The 19,001-nt window shown below is 38.9% G+C and overlaps 2 protein-coding genes across 5 annotated transcripts; both read left to right on the top strand.

Moving 5' to 3' along the window:
• The first annotated feature begins 1,398 nt into the window (after positions 1-1,398).
• LOC140051324 (sulfotransferase 1C2-like) lies at positions 1,399-11,267 on the top strand. 4 transcript variants are annotated; one of them, XM_072096499.1, is made up of 7 exons: positions 1,399-1,548; positions 8,668-8,823; positions 8,915-9,147; positions 9,425-9,551; positions 9,968-10,062; positions 10,353-10,542; positions 10,913-11,267. In XM_072096499.1, the coding sequence occupies exons 2-7, from the start codon at positions 8,673-8,675 to the stop codon at positions 11,020-11,022; spliced, it is 906 nt and encodes a 301-aa protein (XP_071952600.1). In that variant the 5' UTR covers positions 1,399-1,548; positions 8,668-8,672; the 3' UTR covers positions 11,023-11,267. The 4 variants fall into 4 exon arrangements, with proteins under 4 accessions (XP_071952600.1, XP_071952601.1, XP_071952598.1 ...); XM_072096500.1 differs by lacking the exon at positions 1,399-1,548 and adding an exon at positions 7,441-7,570; XM_072096497.1 differs by lacking the exon at positions 1,399-1,548 and adding an exon at positions 8,008-8,216.
• Positions 11,268-12,931: 1,664 nt separating this feature from the next.
• On the top strand, positions 12,932-18,799 carry LOC140051315 (uncharacterized). The gene is made up of 7 exons (XM_072096486.1): positions 12,932-13,156; positions 13,807-13,884; positions 14,193-14,336; positions 15,670-15,717; positions 16,192-16,251; positions 16,691-16,984; positions 17,476-18,799. The coding sequence occupies exons 1-7, from the start codon at positions 13,029-13,031 to the stop codon at positions 17,540-17,542; spliced, it is 819 nt and encodes a 272-aa protein (XP_071952587.1). The 5' UTR covers positions 12,932-13,028; the 3' UTR covers positions 17,543-18,799.
• Positions 18,800-19,001: the final 202 nt, after the last annotated feature.

Below are 19,001 nucleotides of genomic sequence, written 5' to 3'. Positions count from 1 at the left end.
AACTGAATCTCTTTGGTATTTTTTGAAGAACTGAGAAACATGTAACCTAATACAATTATGCAGCACGAATTTAAACATAAATACGATAACATTTAAAAAGACTAGATAGAAGTTAAATGCTGATAAAATAAATAAATATACTGTAATTATTATGCACTATACAATATTTACACTACCATGATGAAATTATTATTGAAATTAATCCTAGACAATGCAGAATGTAACGAGATGTTTTTATTTTTTTATGGCAAAGTATTGGTGCATATAAAAAATACTATTTTTATACTATTCTAAGGCAAACAAATCTAATTATTATAATATTATTACGGTAAATAAAATCAAATATATCATATAGGTCTATAACTTATTTACATAGCACACATATTAAACTTGATATAAATTGGCGTAGTAAATGCACATGAAAGTTGGTTCACAACAGTAGCAGACAGGGTGTGTAGAAAGCGACGACCTCGAATTGGACGACCCCAACGACCCGGGCGACCTCGAATTGGACGACCTAGAATTGGACGACCCATAACACGAAACCGACGACCCCTATAATAGCCTAGCCTAGCCTAGGCCTAAGTATGGTATAACATCCCAAAGCCGAACATAACCAAAGATCTTTAAACCATACCTTATATAATACTCGCAAGCAAGCAATTGATTGAAAAAATACAGAAATATCGCCATTTGATACTGAATGTGTCGACACGAACAAACGAACAGATATGGAACGCCAAGAGTGCATCATTAAAACTGCATTTGACATATTAAAAATAAATTAAAAAGAAAAAAATATTATACAATACATGGTTAAACCATAGACGTATAATTACATCTAGTCTTCTTATAACGAACACTATAGGCCTACCAAGCAGCGTAACATGTCCATGGGGGGATATGACCGGTTGGGCCGCCGACAAGTTGAGCCGCCGGTAATTTCTATGAAACGGCCAGTGCGTCTTTTACGACATTTCGCGTAGTGATAGAGTGGTGTCCTAGTAGGCCCTACATAAGTTCATGGTCTTTAGGTTTATTGTGTCATGAAAATAAATAATAATTACATACTACAATTTTGTTGGTTTGAAACAGCAAAGGAAAGTAGTCATATTTAATAATTTAATTGTTTTTAATCTTTCAAGGTAAAAATGCAGTGCACTCTATAATATTTTTCTCGCGTGTATGCCTACCACGTAAAATCACGTTGTCTCTCAGGACTAATAGAGTATTGATATTCTTCGAATGAGGTTAAATAATTATTATTTTTTATTTACTATCTTTTAATATCATATTTTATTGAATTTTACAATGTTAATACACAAAATATTTTACTAAAAAACGCCAGTGCGCCCTCATGGGCTGGAGCTGTTCGTGCGTTGTGGCTTTTGATTTCCATGTTGTTGTATTGAGTTTAATTGACTGTTATTAAAATACATTATTCGCATTACATCGGTCTATGTGTGATCTGTAGAGTTGTGGCATATAAACATCAACCTTATTGGCGTGGTGGCAGCCCAAGATATTCGGACCTTCCGCTTAAAACCAGTGAGTTATTAGTTGTTGAACTTAGGCCTAGCCTAGGCCCATCCATACCATTATCTACGAGATCGCACTAACGCACAGAGGCGTACGACCAGCCAGCACATATAGCTGGTAGGATGGCGAACGTTAACAGAGCTCCTAAACAGTGGAGCTTAACCAAAACTGAAACAATAAACTCATTTGAGTCATGGCGGCAGAACATTATTTATACACTTTCGTTGGATGAAAATTTTGCTCCATTCTTGATGGAAGGCACACAATGGGGCCCCAAAACCAGAGCATCTCCACTCCGCCTATTTGAGGACGATGATGACACTGTCCCTAGAGCACGTCGACGTACTGCTCAGCAAAAGGTACACATGCTCGAGCTCATGCTAGGCCAGATCGCAAACTTCTGTCCTATTATTTCTCGAAGCACAATTGTTAAAACCTCCACGTCCATCTCGCAAATCTGGAAGGCCATCCGACTTCACTATGGTTTCCAAACGACCGGAGGTCACTTCTTAGACTTTGCCACTATTCACCTCGAGGCTGGTGAACGTCCAGAAGATTTGTATCAACGACTATTGGCATTTGCTGACGATAATTTGCTACGCACTGGAGGCGGAATTAATCATCACGGCGTCGCGATCACAGAGGATGAAGAAATGACACCTACTGTGGAGAACTTTATTGTGTTAACCTGGTTATCCCTTATCCATAAAGACCTCCCGCGTCTAGTCAAGCAACGATATGGAACTGATCTGCGAGATCGTACCCTGGCGACAATAAAGCCCGAAATTTCGCAAGCGATGGATTCCCTTCTCGATGAATTGCGTGCTACAGAAGACACACGCGCAATGCGTACTTTCGCAACACCTCCCATGGTCAACTATCAACGCGCTTCTCGCACGTCTCGTAATACTACTAGTCATATTCGTCGACAGCTAAAGTCTTGTCCTCTTTGCAAACAGGCTGGTCGAAAGCATGACACCCACTTTCTCAGTGGATGCATTCACTTACCTGAACAGGACCGGAAGTACATGGTCAGGGCTAGACAGGTCATCGGAATCATTGAAGGTATCGAGGAGACTGACGTTAGCGATGACGCCAGTTTAGCAGATAACCAGACAGAACAGGCTGCACTACGCCTGCAGATCAGACAGTCGCCCTATCTCGACGTTTTCCACAATCACCACACGGCACGTATTACTATCGACAGTGGTGCCACCGGCAATATGATCTCCCTTGCCGCAGCGACAGCCCTATCGGCCGAAATTAGAGAATCATCTCAATCAGCCCACCAAGCAGATGGCTCATCTCCATTAAAGGTTGTCGGCGAGACAACAATTAGTTACATTTTCCCGCGACCATATTGAACTTCTCTTTGACGGCCTCGTAGTCGAACGACTCGATGTGGATATTCTGGCAGGCACACCCTTTATGGAAAACAATGACATCGCCATTCGTCCAGCGAAACGTCAAGTAGTCATAGGGAACACTTCTTCTTATACGTACGGTTCTAAGGACACTACTAAGACCCCTGCCATTCGTCGCGCTCAAGTATTACGCGCTCCTAGCAGCTTAACTACTCTGTGGCCTGGTGACTTCATAGAGTTACTAATCCCAGAAGGTGTTTCGACTCATGATAATGAGCTCGCCCTTGAACCTCGCAGCTATACTCATCGACCTCCTACCTGGCCAGAGTATGGTACTATTCACAGCATTGACGGAAAAATTCGCATTGAAAATAACACATCATTACCTCAGGTTCTTAAACGAAACGAACACTTCTGTCAGATACGCCCTGTCTTTGTCCCGGACGATTGTAATACCAATGACCACACTTGTAAACCTCCTGTGAAAACCAGTTCATCACCACGCCCCACACAATCGACACTACATTCATTGCAAATTCACCTTGACCCTGATCGTATCATTCCCCCTACAATCCGACAAAGATTTAAATCTCTTAACGAAGAGTTTGATGTTGTTTTTGATCCGCATATCAAATGCTATAATGGCGCAGCCGGTCCCTTCCAAGCCGTCGTTAATATGGGTCCTGTACAGCCACCACAGCGAAAAGGCAGACTTCCACAGTATTCGCGAGACAAACTTGTTGAGCTTCAAGAGAAGTTCGACGACTTAGAGAAGATGGGTGTTTTTGTGCGACCTGAAGATGCGGGTATTCAAGTAGAATATTGAAACCCATCATTCTTAGTAAAGAAAGACAGCGGAGGATTCCGCCTTGTAACCGCCTTTGCGGATGTCGGTCGATACGCGAAACCTCAGCCTTCACTAATGCCCGACGTAAACTCTGTACAGTACTTCGTCATATCGCTAGGTGGAAGTACATTATCTCTACAGACCTCACTAAGGCATTTTATCAGATACCGCTTTCACGCGAATCGATGAAGTACTGCGGAGTGGCCACGCCCTTCAGAGGAATCCGTGTATACGCCAGGTCTGCTATGGGAATGCCGGGATCTGAAACAGCGCTGGAGGAACTAACCTGCCGCGTCTTAGGAGAGCTTCTCTCTGAAGGCGTCATTGCCAAGATTGCAGACGATCTCTACTGCGGAGGAGACACCCTAGATGAGTTACTTTGCAACTGGCGCCGACTGCTGTCCGAACTTTATAGATGCGGCCTCAGTCTCTCAGCAAGTAAAACATTTATCTGAACAAAAACTACCACTATACTCGGGTGGACATGGTCCCTTGGCACGTTAAGAGCCAATCCACATCGTATTTCGACGCTCGCTACGTGTTCTCCCCCTAAGACTGTAAAGGGCCTCCGATCGTTCATTGGGGCGTATAAAGTGCTCGCACGGGTTATCCCCAACTGCGCTTCCATCCTCACACCTTTAGACGATGCTGTGGCTGGCCGACAGTCCCAAGACAAAATCACGTGGTGTGATACCCTTTGTGAAGATTTTCAGACTGCTCAAAAGTTGCTCACAACCAGCCAAACAATCACGTTACCCCATCCAGATGACCAGCTTTGGATAGTCACTGATGGTTCAGTAAAAAGACACGGAATTGGGGCAACACTATACATTAGACGAGACGATAGTCTGCGGATCTCCGGAAACTTAGAGCTCGACAGCTTACGTGGCTCCCGTGTGAGATCGAAGCCCTGGCAATCGCTGTCGCAGTTAAGCATTTTAGTCCATATGTTGTTCAATCTACTAAACGAGCTTGTGTTTTAACTGACAGTAAACCGTGCGTGCAGGCTTTTGAAAAGCTTTGCCGGGGTGAATTTTCCGTGAGCCCCAGAGTATCAACTTTCCTGTCCTCTGCTAGCCGATACCAGGTTTCCGTTCGACACCTAGCTGGTTCCGCGAATGTTCCCTCAGACTTTGCAAGCCGCAATGCTCCTGAATGCATTGATGCCAATTGCCAGGTATGTTCCTTTGTTCAGCGCTCTGAGGAATCAGTTGTACTCAGAATCGCTTGACACGATTTCATCACAGGTCAATCCAAGTTGCCTTTCACAAGTAGGTCCGCATGGCTTTCACTACAATCTGAATGCCCTGATTTACGTAGGGTACACGCCCACTTAATCCAAGGCACGCGTCCTTCTAAAAAGGTTACCGATAAGAGAGATGTCAAACGCTACCTCGCTGTCGCATCACTTAGCAAAGACAACCTTCTCGTGTCTCTCGTTCATGAGCCACTTCCTCCTCCACGAGAAAGAATTATTGTTCCACGCCCGTTTTTGCATGGCCTGCTTACTGCCTTACACATCCGATTAGACCACCTGACTTGTCACCAACTCAAACATATGGCACATCGATATTTTTATGCCCTCGACATGGATAAATCGATCGAAGTCACCACCTTATCTTGCCACCAATGCGCCACCCTTCGCCGAATTCCTAAGGCCTCTATCGATCAGTCTACTGGCGACCCACCGGAAACTGTGGGTGTTACGTTCGCTGCAGATGTCATGAAGCGCAATCGTCAATTCATTCTGATTGTGAGAGAAGCGGTAACGTCATTCACAGTCGCTTGTTTTCTTGACAACGAACAGCGTAACTCACTTCGTGACGCTCTTATCCGAATGTGCGTTGAGCTCCGTCCCCTTGATGGTCCCCACGCCATTATCCGTGCCGATGGGGCACCCGGATTCCAAGCACTTGTTAATGACTCATTACTCAAGCAGGAACGCATCTGTATTGAAATAGGCCGACTTAAAAATGTTAATAAAAATCCAATTGCCGAGAAGGCTATTCAAGAACTGGAAGATGAGCTACTTCGTTTGGATCCTGACGCTGGTTTTATCTCGCCTATTGCACTCGCTCGTGCAACCGCACAACTCAACTCACGCATTCGCTCCCGTGGTTTATCCGCTCGTGAGATGTGGACCCAGCGTGACCAGTTTTCCCACGAACAGATCCCACTCTCTGACCTCGAGCTTATCCGCGAACAGCACTCATCACGCACCTCTAATCACAAATACAGTCGAATTTCAAAAGCTCCCACTCGTGAACTTGCTCCTGCAACTCTTGTGGATGTGGGTGATCTCGTATACCTGTATGCAGATCTTAACAAGTCTAACGCTCGTAAGAGATACCTTGTCGTATCTGTTGATGGTACATGGTGTTGCGTTCGCAAGTTCAGTGGAACCCAGTTACGAAACACATCGTACCGTGTTAAGCGATCCGAATGCTTTAAAGTTCCTAGCTCTATACTTGCTCCTAGTACACTTACCTCACGAAAGTACCAGAGTGAGGGATCGGACAATGAGGATAATACATTTGGACCTACCGTGGTTGCCCCAGTTCAGCCTGTCATTCCTCTTGAGATATCTTCTCCGCTTGTCGACGGTGCCACAAACACCGTCCTTGAAGATGTTCATGATAATGATCCGCCCTACAACCAGATTCGCGATGAACCAACTTCTCAGTCTTGTTCAAGACCTCAAAACTCTCACCACCTACCAAACCGATTTGCTGAATTTATTATGGACTAGTGGTTTTACGATCTTGCACGTTATTTTATTTTTTAACAAGTTTCACTCTGAATAACATGATTTTATTTTTTGCTTTGATTTTGTGATGCCGGTTACCATATGTCAGGCCCGTAACCAGGGGGGGATCGGGGGGATCGTACGTCGGAGGACATCGTCAGCTTGATCGCATTCCACCAAGCATCATGTACGTCGACATCCTTTGTGTACTATCAATCTCTAGTGTAACAGCGTTACCAACGATCATTCACAGTTAAGTGTAAAAGGAGCAAGTTGATAAAAGCCACGTGGTGAGCTTGGTCGCGTTCCACTAAGCATGTCGGCATCCTTTGTGATCGTCACTCCCGTATTGTAGAGTAGCGGTACCTCAGACGATCAATAGAGTTGATGAAGCCACATGGTCAGTGCTACTATACTACGCGCCCATTTATTAAGTACAATAAAAACAAAGGCTAGGACTGTAGTGCCTATGAAAATTATCCCGTTAGGGCTAAATGTTATTAAAACGTATTACTATTAAAATATTAACAATGCTGCAGCATTTCATGACCCTTGTTGTTTTATTTGCTTTCCCGTCGATGATTCTCATAAACACATCGCGATGACATCATGACAAAAGAGGTGTTTTGTTTTTTCAAATCACTAAATATAATGTAATCGAGCCGGACCGCTAATTTTTAAACGATCGTTGAATATACCGTGATTTTAATTGTCAAAAACATGACCGTCAGTCGATGGCTCGGAGTCGAGTTTCGATAAATCTCGCGTCGCATGTGTTGCGTGGTGAAAACACTCTCAGCAAGTTTGCTTCATTAATATTCATGATGAGACTCTGTGACGACCCGCTTTAACTTGACGTCATTTTACTTTAGCTGCATGCCAAGTATAGTGACCGCGATCGACCCGGCGCGCGTGTAAAAAAATAATACCGGCCTAGGTATTATATAGTTTATAATATAAAGCGAACAAATTCGCCTAGTGGAAAATCGGCTTAAAAGGTGAAAAACATCGTCGCGTTGTAAAAATTTAGATGTAAAGTACAGGCAAGTTGTTAGCTTGCTTTTGGTACCCTAGGTAAGTATCAGCTGCATATTCCACATGTCGTAATTTGCGAGCTTTAGAGTGTTTGGTAAATGACATTATGAGATGTTTGTAAATCGTTTTAAACGACTTACAATGCGCTAGAACGCCAAAATTTCCAGGGGCCGTCGGCCCCTGGATCCCGACCGCGCCGGGGGCCCTTGGCGGCCCCCTGGCCCCCAGCCAATGTTTGCTCGCTTCGCTCGCAAAGCTACGCCACCCCTATTTCAATATCCTGGATCCGCCCCTGGGTTCCACTAAACAACTTAACGATCCACCCCGCCGTCAAACCTGGTTACGGCCCTGTATGTTTTGCTTTTCTTCTCATGTATTGTATTGTTTTAGATTAAAACTGATTAAGAAAGAAGAAGAAAGAAAAGTAGTCACGCCAGTGCGCCCTCATGGGCTGGAGTTGTTCGTGCGTTGTGGCTTTTGATTTCCATGTTGTTGTATTGTAGTTTAATTGACTGTTATTAAAATACATTATTCGCATTACATCGGTCTATGTGTGATCTGTAGAGTTGTGGCATATAAACATCAACCTTATTGGCGCTATCCATAGGATATCTGCTATCGATAACTGTGAGTTCTCACGAATTCAAATAAACAATTCAGTCCAAGCCTATCGTGTAGGCCTAAGGTAAAATGTGTTTTTATTTGAGAGCTTATAGCAAAATGGTATATACATCATAACAGTACAGGCGTATATGTAGAAACGATTATTGTAAAATCCATGCTTAGTGGCTCGAGTACGGATAATACGAGGGGTTATGGGACCGGTCCCCCCCCCCCCCCTCGGGTTGCAATCTTGCAGACAGTACACACAAACGTGAGTGAGTATGACATGCTTTCGTGGCAAAAAATCATGTTTAACAAGAGTGTTGTGATCACTTCCCGGATCCGTGTGACCTCAGTCTTATAAATCTAGGATATGTAATCTTGAAGTTAACTGCAAGTTGGCAAGAATACAAAATGTCAAATATATATATATATAATAAATGTTGCTGGTATTACCTATACTTTAAGAAACCTTGATTTTTAAACCGAGTGTAATATATATTTTGAATGTATATGTGTTTATTCATATGCAGGTAAAATGGCAGAGAAAGGTGAACTTTCGAATGGTTGCTATGAGTACAAAGGAATTAAATTTGTACGTTGGTTGGTTTCACCTGATAATTTAGATGCCATGGAAACTTTTGAAGTCAGGCCTGACGATATCTTCTTAATTACCTATCTTAAATGTGGTATGTACTATGGAAATCTCCAATTTAAAATAATAATTCTAATTCAAAACAATTAATTGAACCGCTGTTATATTGTTTCTTATTCCTATAGGAACACATTGGGCTTATGAAATTATCAATCTGATTTTAACTGGTGGAGATCCTGACAAAATTGACCATAGTCGTCATGAAGCAGTACTTGAAATGATGTATATGGCAGACAAAAGCAATCGGACGTTTGGGTCATGGTATCTGAAGCTTAATTCGATGAAAGGTCGTAGAATTATAATAACACACTTGCCATTATCTCTCTTACCTCCTCAGGTGTTTTCCAAAAAAGTGAAGGTAATTTGAAACACTTCATCCTTTTTATTCATGCCTGTATTACTTAGGGAGGATGATTGAGATGTCAATGAACGTTACTACTGAATTAGAACCTACAGACCTACAGATGATTAGAACGAAGTAAATTAGGTCCCCTATAGTTTCATTTATTTTCTTCTGTAGATAATGTTTTGTCATTTCTACTGCTTTCCTCAATGCCACGATTTACACAGTTGAGGAGAACGCTTAAGCAACACCTGTACAAGTTTGTTTACGTTCATCTTCTTCTTCTTGTTAGATAATCTACGTAGCTCGAAACCCTAAAGATTGTGGCGTTTCATTATACCACGTCAAAAAAACAATTGGAACACCAGATGCATCGTCATGGGAAGCTTTCATTGGTCAATGGATAGAACAAAAGAATTGTAAGATATGCTCAAATTCACGTATGTGTTGAAAGGTGGCAAATACCGGAGGGTCAATAGACAATTAGCAGTCTATCTTCCCATTTTGAGAAGCTGATATGTTTCTATAAGTTCTATTACAAATTATTGGATTGTTTTTCTGTATAAACTCTTTGCTTATTTTGAGTTCCCTTTTTTTATGACAATTTATATGCCTACATATTTTTTTTAATGAAATAGATTGATTGATTTTAGAAATAATATGATGGGGTCCCTAAGACAGTAGAAACAGCGCTTTCAATATACATATCACATTATAACATTTTTTGCAAATTTTGTAGATTGTTTTTAAGAGTTAGTCTAAGCATGGAGAAATCAGCTAGGACTGATTTCTCCATGGTCTAATGTATACTCTGTTCTTCAAATTTTTTTTCTAGTGGAATATGGCGGCTTTTTTCCACACGTTCTTGATTTTTGGAAATATAGACACGAACCATATTTCTTGTATATGAAGTTTGAGGATATGAAAAAGGTATGTGATAGACCTGTTTTTTGTTTTCTATACGATTGTGTACACTGTTTTCTATTCAATATTTTGATCCGATAGCAAGCCAAAATGTTTATTATTTCTGGTTCTGAACCAACATGTATAAAAGCATCATGTCTAACTGGCTTATTTAAACGACAGAAAAAGTCATATTATTTTTAAATTTTTCGTAATTCTGAATATACTTCCAGTGCCCTTGATGGAGCAATGTGTGTTTTAACCATAATTATTTATATCATTTCTTTTGCTTATTCTTTCTTGGTTTGTTTTTGTAGGACCCTAGAGGAGCGATCATTCAGTTTGCCGATCATTTGGAGTGCACTCTAACTGAAGAAGAACTTGACAGAGTCGTTTATAACTCTGATGTGAAAAACATGAAGAAAACATATGAGAAAGTTGAAAAGAATATACCTAATGGTGAACTCCTTACGAAAGCAATGGGGAAAGCACCTTTTATTCGAAAGGGTATGTTGCGAACAATATCACCTATAGGTCTATATTGCAATGAGAACATATATTATGTTCTCATCATTGCCTGCACAAGAGCGATATGAAGTAATGCACAGTAATACAGCTAGCATGGACGTGGGAAAGGTAACCATGGGAAGCATGGGTTTGAGACCTGTTCGTGCCATTCCTTATTCTTAGGAAGTCTCGTTCAGCCTTTATAATAGACATAAAGCTGTTGATTCTGGCGAGTATATGCCTAGTTTTACAATGATCAGGATGTACACAAAGCGAACTGGGTACACTCCAAAAGTAGGTGATGTTCATGTTAGGTGAAAGCCAGCCAATTGTAATTATTAATTACTTGAATTCAAATCTATTTTTGTAGGGCAAATTGGTGATTGGAAGAACCACTATACTGTTGCTCAAAATGAGCAGTTTGATGCTGTGATCAGAGAGAATCTTCATGGAACAGGATTAGCATTTGACTTTGAATGAATTGACACTTGATGGTCAGCAAAGAACATGGCACATTCCGAGTGTTAAATTGTTAATGTTAATAAGTCAATTTCAGTCCCACATGGAGGACCGATGTTTGTTCGTAAGAACCATGTTTGAAAATTAAAGCAATTTGTTATAATTATAGGGCTAGGCGAATATCAATATTCATATTTTATTTCTATAGCCCTAATGGAAAATAACTGCAATATGCAGACTCAATAAATAAAGTATAAGAAATAAAAGTTTATTATGTCAGATTTTAAAAAACAAGAACAAGGCCAACAGCCATTAAGTCGCGTGCTACAATGCATAGTGATACCGTACCGACAGACAGACCGACAGACAGACAGAGAGCCCGACCGACCGACCGACATAGTGAACTATACTGACCGAAATTACTGAACATGTTTAAAAATGTTGAAATGTTTAAAAACATTTATTTTTTTTTATTTACACGTGCGTAGCCTGTCACTTTCGACGTGCTCGTATAACGTAATTTCGAGTTGAAAAGTAAGTCAAGAAAACAGAAATCGGGCAAAAAGAGTGCGCAATAACATTTAACGCGCAGTGCGCGCGCAAAAATATGCGCACTCATGGCAATTTTGTAAACGCTTAAAATTGCCTGAAATGTACTCTTATTTCATCGAAAATAAATTTTGAAAATTTTAAGCGCGCGTACGCATGCGTTACATGCGCTACGCACGTAATTGTATTGCCATATGATGATTTATGCCCTGAAATTTATGAGTACCAAATTTTATTTAATTGTGATTCATGGTTGTGAAGATATGATTACAAACGTGATTTCGTTAAATCGTGCGTAGACCGCGTAATTTTTTATTGCGCACCGTGAAAACATAACCACATTGATTCCTGGCCATAAGGAATATACTGTGAAAAATTGACCTAGCTAGATTAAACTGATATCAAGATAAGGTCAGAAAGCGATAAAACGCATAGTGATACCGGACCGACAGACAGACAGACAGACCGACAGACAGACAGACAGACCGACCGACCGACATAGTGAACTATAGAGTCGCTTCCACGCGACTAAAAAACATGGCAGTAATCAGATCAGGAAAAGTGTAGAATAACTAACAGTTAGCTTGGCGGATATCCGATTAGGCCTATAAAGATGATGCCGTAGCAAGGCTCATAAATATAAAGTTTCTCATGCCCTCCTGTAAATGATCATGGTTCAATTGATCTAGAAACAAGCTGTAGTTACAGTTCGCAAAATCAACGAAAAAAGCATTGTGGAAACAAGAATGTTGTGATTATCACATATATATATATTAAACATTATTATCTTGGTTATCTTAATTAGGCCAGAAATCTAGTGTGTTATATTTAAGAACTATCCCCCTACTATTTTTAGCCTTTAAAAAAGATTGAGGATCTCCAAAAATTGGACAAAAGGTTAGGCCCTACCTGAAAAAACTGTAAGGCAAAAATAGTCACTTGACTGGAAGTCAATGCGGTTTTGGTAGAATTGAACGATTTATTTTTTCCTTTTATAAGTGAAAACGTTATTTTTTTCTACGGAAGTGATTATACTTTATAAAAACTGCGAAATGGCCTATTCAAAGTCTTTTTATTATTCATTTTTCATGTTTTTGAGGGACAATCCAATTTCATTCTTAAGGACCTTTCGATTTTATTATGGGTAAATCGGTTGTTATTTTGACTGAATAAATTACTATAAAGTGTTATCAAAACTAAACAAAATTATCAAATGAGAATTTAAAGTACCTTTATATTGATTACAAATAGTCATTAAGTCTATAATAATTAACTTGTTTAATTGGTTTATTTTAATTACAAATTTTGGCCACAATATAAATGGCATACTCTAAATAAGATGAGCGTCCTCTGTCGGCCTCCCACGACGGAGCAGCGAGTTGTGAAAAATTCCTCCATTTTGTGGTCGTTGTTGTACAAGTTTGAGTTGTATTTTATAGACGTTTTCCCCAAAAGATTATCAGAATTCGTTTGTAGTTATGCCGGTAGATCGTTCATATGGTGGTTATCGAATATTCATTGGTGACATTGGACCCAGAATAAGCAAGTATGATCTGGAAAGAGAGTTTGAAAGATACGGCCACATGCTGGACGTGTGGGTAGCCAGGTATGTATAGCTAGCCTAGTTAGTTGTAGAACTCGCGCCGCGGGCCGCATGGCCTCCTTCTCGTCACTCGGAAAGCGTCCTTTCGCCATTTTGTCTGTCGCTTGAGAAGATGTTTCAAATTATTTTAAAAAAATACATTACCACTCACAATATTTAATTTGTCTGCTTTGATTTATTATAGGCATATTTCACCGAATTAAAATTGATAAACTGAAATTAAAATGCATTGAGGCTGATTATTATTTTATTGTATTGTAAATTTTGTTTGAAATGAAAAGGAGAAAATGGCGTTATTAAATTGGCCTAACTAGGGCCTAGGCCTATATTTAGATAGTGCTAGCCAAAGGCCTAGTAGTATAGGCCAGGAGGGAATCCAGGAGGATTCTGCCCAACTAGTTTTAGGCCTAGGTAGGCTAGACCGAAACGTTCCCACTTTTATGACAATGATAACTTCTTTTATTTTCTTTGTAAATAAAGTAGATAAATAAACGACAAAATTAACATTTATAATTACAAAATTGATTTAAACAAAGACCAGTTATACAAACGAATCACATGCATCTCTATTGGCTACATTACATTAATGTCGCAAGTTTCCTTGCCTAAGGCCTACTGTAGGCCTATTTTGATTTATATTGATATTTTTTCAGAAATCCACCAGGTTTTGCTTTCATAGTTTTTAAATATGAGGATGATGCAGAAAGGGCTGTCCGAGGACTAGATGGCAGGTAAGGATGGTTATTAATGATTATGTTTTTGTGAATTTATCTGACTTAACCTACAGTATACCCTTCAAATTTCATAAGTAAAACATGTCGTCTCCTCTCTGGTACTTAAAAACCTTAGGCATCCGTCTTGGGACCCGTTCTTGGAAGATACAAGACTGGAATGGCATGTCCACCCTGGCTGATGATATACTGTACTGTTGAGATCAACCCATCTGAATTTCTATTGTTTGTAAAATGCATTACTTGACTAAATCATGGATTTGAAATAATATGTTGTCAAAGGTTTTTAACTCTTTTTTTTTTTACAGATCTGTATGTGGTCGTCGAGTTAGAGTTGAACATGCGAGACCACAGCACAACCGTGGACGCCATGGTGGCTCAAGTAGATATGGTGGTGGTGGCGGCGGTGGGCACCATGGTGGTGGCCGTTTCGGTGGTGGTAGACCAAGAAGGTAAGTTTTGATTTTTAATATTTCAATCAAATCTGTATCGTATATTATAAAATTGATTTTGACATGATCGCTGAAAAGGAAAAGAACCAGAAAGGTCAAGAGTATTTTTGAAGGGTTATAATGTGATTACTTCATTGCTCTTGTTATGTACATTAAGAAGAACCCAGTAAAGGAAAATCTCAACAGACGTCAACCGCTCAGATTTCTTTACAAACCAATTTTCAGTTAGGTATATCATAGTTGAGTTGTCAAACTGAATCGAATGTGGAATTACAGACTTTTGAGTGTCACTAATTTTCCTATTTGAAAAATTCAGTATAATAATTTTTTGTTATTTTGAGGTGCTTTTTAAGCTTTGTTTCTATTAGTTTTGCAGCCATAATAAAATTCATTATAACCCTAGCATTTCATTGACAAAATATAAAGTTATGCAGAGCAGTACAGATATTTAATTATTGTGACTTTCTTTAAGAAGGAGCAAAGCTTTACTCTTTGCAGAGATGGCATCATCAGCTTAAACTTTTCTTTTAGCTTTTGTAAAATTCGCGAGTTTTGATTATTCCGGCAGAAATATTTTTGCAGGACAATTTACAATAGTAAAGTGAATAAAAAAGTAAACACGTGTTGGTTTTTACTGAAAAGTTTTTATTATAGGTGTTTGATAAACTACTTCTGAGCAACTTACCAAACGATAATCATTTTAACCCAGACCAACCAAGCATTCATGGACTTAAAAGCATAATACCAAACCATGTACTTCTACTACTACCACCACCAATACCGACTGATCTATACGTCCTACTATTCGGTCTTGCTAATGGCTTCTCGTTTCCGCGACGATTGTCAACAGACCTGACCACCACCAAATAATACACATTTTACAAACAACCAAGCCTGCTGCGTTGTTACCAGTCTAGTAGTCGACCATTGTCATATATAGCCACCACACTCTTCCCTCTGCGCCACACACTAACCAATATTTGCAGCTGCTCGTTTTAAACGGTGCCCTCTATAGGCACCACTGGTACTATTGTAAGTACGGGGATATTGCTGTAAAGCTTATCAATGTTACTAACATTGTATTGCTTCAAAGTTTAGATATTAACATATTTTTTTTATAGTTTTTGATCATTTTCTTACCAACACACACTTAAAGAACACATTATTTTTTAAATAATTTTAGTCAAAAATGTAATTAGTTTTGTACGTAAAGTTATATACGGAACTCTATATGGTTGTACTTGCATGGCTTGGTTTGAAGTCTACAGTTCATAGTAGTCACTGTGACATAAATATTAAATGTTAGTAATTATTTTCTATATCTTTGCATCAGGTCAAGATCACGATCAAGAGACAGAAGACGCAGATCATCTAGATCAAGGTACTATAACATTTTTTGTAGTAATTTAGTTTAAAGTATAAATATTTTGTAATTTTAAAGAAAGTTTCTGGGTATCAGCTGGCCTGCAGGTCCAGCTGGAAGAGTAAAATAATATAATTATTGTAGAATAATTGCACTAAATCATTCTACATTTTACATGATAAAGTAGGTCAAAAAGGTCGTGAGAAAATTACTCATGTGCATCGGACAGGACTAAAAAGTGTATAGAGCTAAACAACAGCCATTGAAACTACTTCAAGTGCATCTGACCTGGTATTATACAGTATTGAAGTACTCTAGTGTTGCATAACAATCCACTTCACCACCATCAGGCAATCTTAATTCCATTTTTAGAATGTATTTTAAATAGCTTTCACACATTTGAAAGTTTGAATATAATCTAATCATATTAGCCTTTTATTTAATCTTTGGAATTTATAGTACAATAAAATATTTGTTTGTTGTTTCTGACAGATCGCGCAACAGGAATCGTTCTCGTTCAAGGGACAGATCGCGAGAAAGAAGGCGATCAAGGTTAGGGTTTTAGATTTTTCACTATTTAAACTCTTAGGACAACCAACTTATAGGACAGTCACAGTTAAACTGTTTGGTTTAAGTAATTTATTTTTACTGTGTATGTTTTACATTACCTCCATCCAGGGTGTAATTTTCCCCTATAATTAGTAATAAAGGAAACTGAACAGTTATCCAATGTTGTAATTAAACTGTGTATTCTACGGAGTTAACTTTGAGTATACACTCTTGTTGGAGGGTGGTCTAATAATTGAAACCTTTTATTTTCATATGCATCACTTGACAAATGCAGCTATCGGGTATAAAGTCATTCTGCAAATTAGCACATAATTTATTATTGGTGCGTCGTGACAACAAAGGCTGCTAATGTGTTGTCACTAGCAACCTTGTTTTTTAATTAAGCATAATAAATATAAGACCCTTAAAAAATGTTTTTCAGATCTGGAGATAAGAGGAAAAGTCGTGATCGCAGTGTAAGTAAGGAACGGAAAAGTCACAGTCGTGAACAGAAAAGCGGAAGTCGCGATAGAAGTAGAGATCGCAACAGTCGAAGCAGAAGCCGTAAAAGCAGAAGCAGAAGTCGCAAGAGTAGAAGCAGAAGTCGCAAAAGTAGAAGTAAAAGCAGGAGCGCCGAAAGAAAGAGTCGTAGTGGAAGCCGCGAAGTTGAACAGTCTAGGGACAGAAGTCGTAGCCGCAGTCGTGGATCTGCCGCAGGATCAGTCAAAAGTGACAGGTAATTCTAGTTGTCTTTTTTCTCTGTCCGGCAACCATTTGCATGCCATGGCCTTAGTTAAAATGTATCTGTAGCTCTCTTTACTGCAGCTCATGCGAACATTGGAAGAACCAATCTTTAATTCAAATTGAGTTTTGGATGTTGAGGGGAGGGGGAAACACGAGAAGAAAACAGAACACAACAACTGAGAAGGGAGTCCTTGGTTAAAATCCTGGCTCTGTCTTATTGGCAAAACAGCAGCACGACTACCTGAGCCTTGTATGAGAATTTAAAAAACATAATTTGTTTCCATACTGTAAACATGAAGCTTTGGAATTGTAACAATCTGCATCTACTGTAGTGACGTCATGCAGGGCTAGTACTCACTTGATTCCTTGTGGTTTCTAAGTTTTTAAATGTTCATATGTTTTAGGTCTTCACAAATTGAAAACGCTTGTTATGTGCTTGCTATTCGATGTAAAGAGATAAATTCATAATTTCTTTGGTTTCAGACTTGAAAATGGAAGTGATCGTCACAGTAGATCACGCTCAGCATCTCCGATTCCAGCAGATGACTGATGGACATTCATAGAGATATCACTAATGTTCGTTCTGTATATCATATTTTCTGATGCTTTCAGCTTTTTTAAATTTCACAATTACTGTAGAGTGAGATGACAACTATGGTAGTGTGTTGTATGTCCTTAGCACTAGCCATGTGACCTATGTAAATATTTTAATGTAATTTTAGGACATATCTACAATCACTGTTAGCAAAAAGTTCTTGAGTTGCGAGTCCTATGCAGCAACTTGTTTTGTCATTTGTGTGTTTTTTAAAAATGTATTTTAGCTTTAAATTTATAGAGATGTTTGCTTTACCTAGTTGTCCTATTTTTGTGCTATTAAGTTTTAATAATGTTGACTGTTAAATTGACTCATTTTGCATATAAAAACCTGCACTTCTAAGTGTGGATGTTAGTTTTCATGTAATTGATAAGCTGTAAATTTTGTCATGTGTCACATAATGAATGAAAACTCAAAGGGTGGTAATAGCGCCTTACATCACAGACTTGACTTCTTAAGCTGGATTCAAACGTGGATGAACGCAATGACCTAGGCATTACACGGGTGGGTAGACCAATCGCAAGCAACAGTTGTGTCCGAATGGGAACCAGACTTTTGATGCATTAGAACTGTAGAAGATTATTCATCGTTTTTGTAACAAATGCTTTGAATTTAGTACGTTATAACATAAGAATCATCAGTAATCGTAACAATATTGCTGCTAGACCAGTTTTACATTATAAAACTCTGTTAATGCATGCTTATACCTATACTTCATTGTATGTATCTTAGCCATTACATCTATTGATATAACATTGCTTGTCATGAAGTTCAAAACATCCGAGGAGACGGGACAAATAATATTTAAATATATTTATGTTTAGTTAATACTTGTTAGTCTCCATTTCTTAAGAAAAAAAAGTATTTTTACGGTTAATAAATCGTTTATCATCATCGCCACAAGCAAATATCATGGTACAATATTAGACACGGCTTGCATAATCAATCCATTTTTTATGTAACTTACAGTATATGTTTTATTTAGTATTTTTGTCTTTATATATTGCTTTAGTTATTGGCTTCAAAGATGTTAAATCACACTTTTAGTATAACTAGATAATTCTATAAAAGCATTATTTCAAATATTGTATAACCAATTAAAATTTTGGAAATAAAGCATTTGACACTTTGGTTAATACTGTATTTCGTTATGATTATTGTTTCCATTCCTGCTGCAGTATTTTAACTTGTTTTATGAAAGCTAAGTTTCAGCATAAACATAATACGGACCACTTAACTGCGGTTTTCAAATGTTTTATGAAAAATGAATAGCTGGAGATATATGCGAAAGTAAATTAATATCAACTGTAAAGCGTGGGCTAGGACGCAAGGACTAACCCGCTACGCAAGCGAGTTTACCAATGACAAGCCACTGTTCGAATAATCCATAGCTTGTGATTGGTCAAAACACTTG

This window comes from Antedon mediterranea, chromosome 6 (genome assembly GCF_964355755.1).
Source record: "Antedon mediterranea chromosome 6, ecAntMedi1.1, whole genome shotgun sequence".
Taxonomy (NCBI): Eukaryota; Metazoa; Echinodermata; class Crinoidea; order Comatulida; family Antedonidae; genus Antedon; species Antedon mediterranea.
Note: the sequence above shows the minus strand (reverse complement) of the source record. Positions and strands in the feature narration are given on the sequence as shown.

Bases quoted from the DNA above. Each gene is read 5' to 3' on its own strand.
- LOC140051324 (XM_072096499.1), top strand. From the start codon at position 8,673: ATGGCAGAGAAAGGTGAACTTTCGAATGGTTGCTATGAGTACAAAGGA. The intron at 8,824-8,914 runs GTATGTACTATG...TTATTCCTATAG, and splicing joins AATTACCTATCTTAAATGTG to GAACACATTGGGCTTATGAA. The intron at 10,063-10,352 runs GTATGTGATAGA...TTGTTTTTGTAG, and splicing joins AGTTTGAGGATATGAAAAAG to GACCCTAGAGGAGCGATCAT.
- LOC140051315 (XM_072096486.1), top strand. From the start codon at position 13,029: ATGCCGGTAGATCGTTCATATGGTGGTTATCGAATATTCATTGGTGAC. The intron at 15,718-16,191 runs GTACTATAACAT...TGTTTCTGACAG, and splicing joins CGCAGATCATCTAGATCAAG to ATCGCGCAACAGGAATCGTT. The intron at 16,252-16,690 runs GTTAGGGTTTTA...AATGTTTTTCAG, and splicing joins CGAGAAAGAAGGCGATCAAG to ATCTGGAGATAAGAGGAAAA.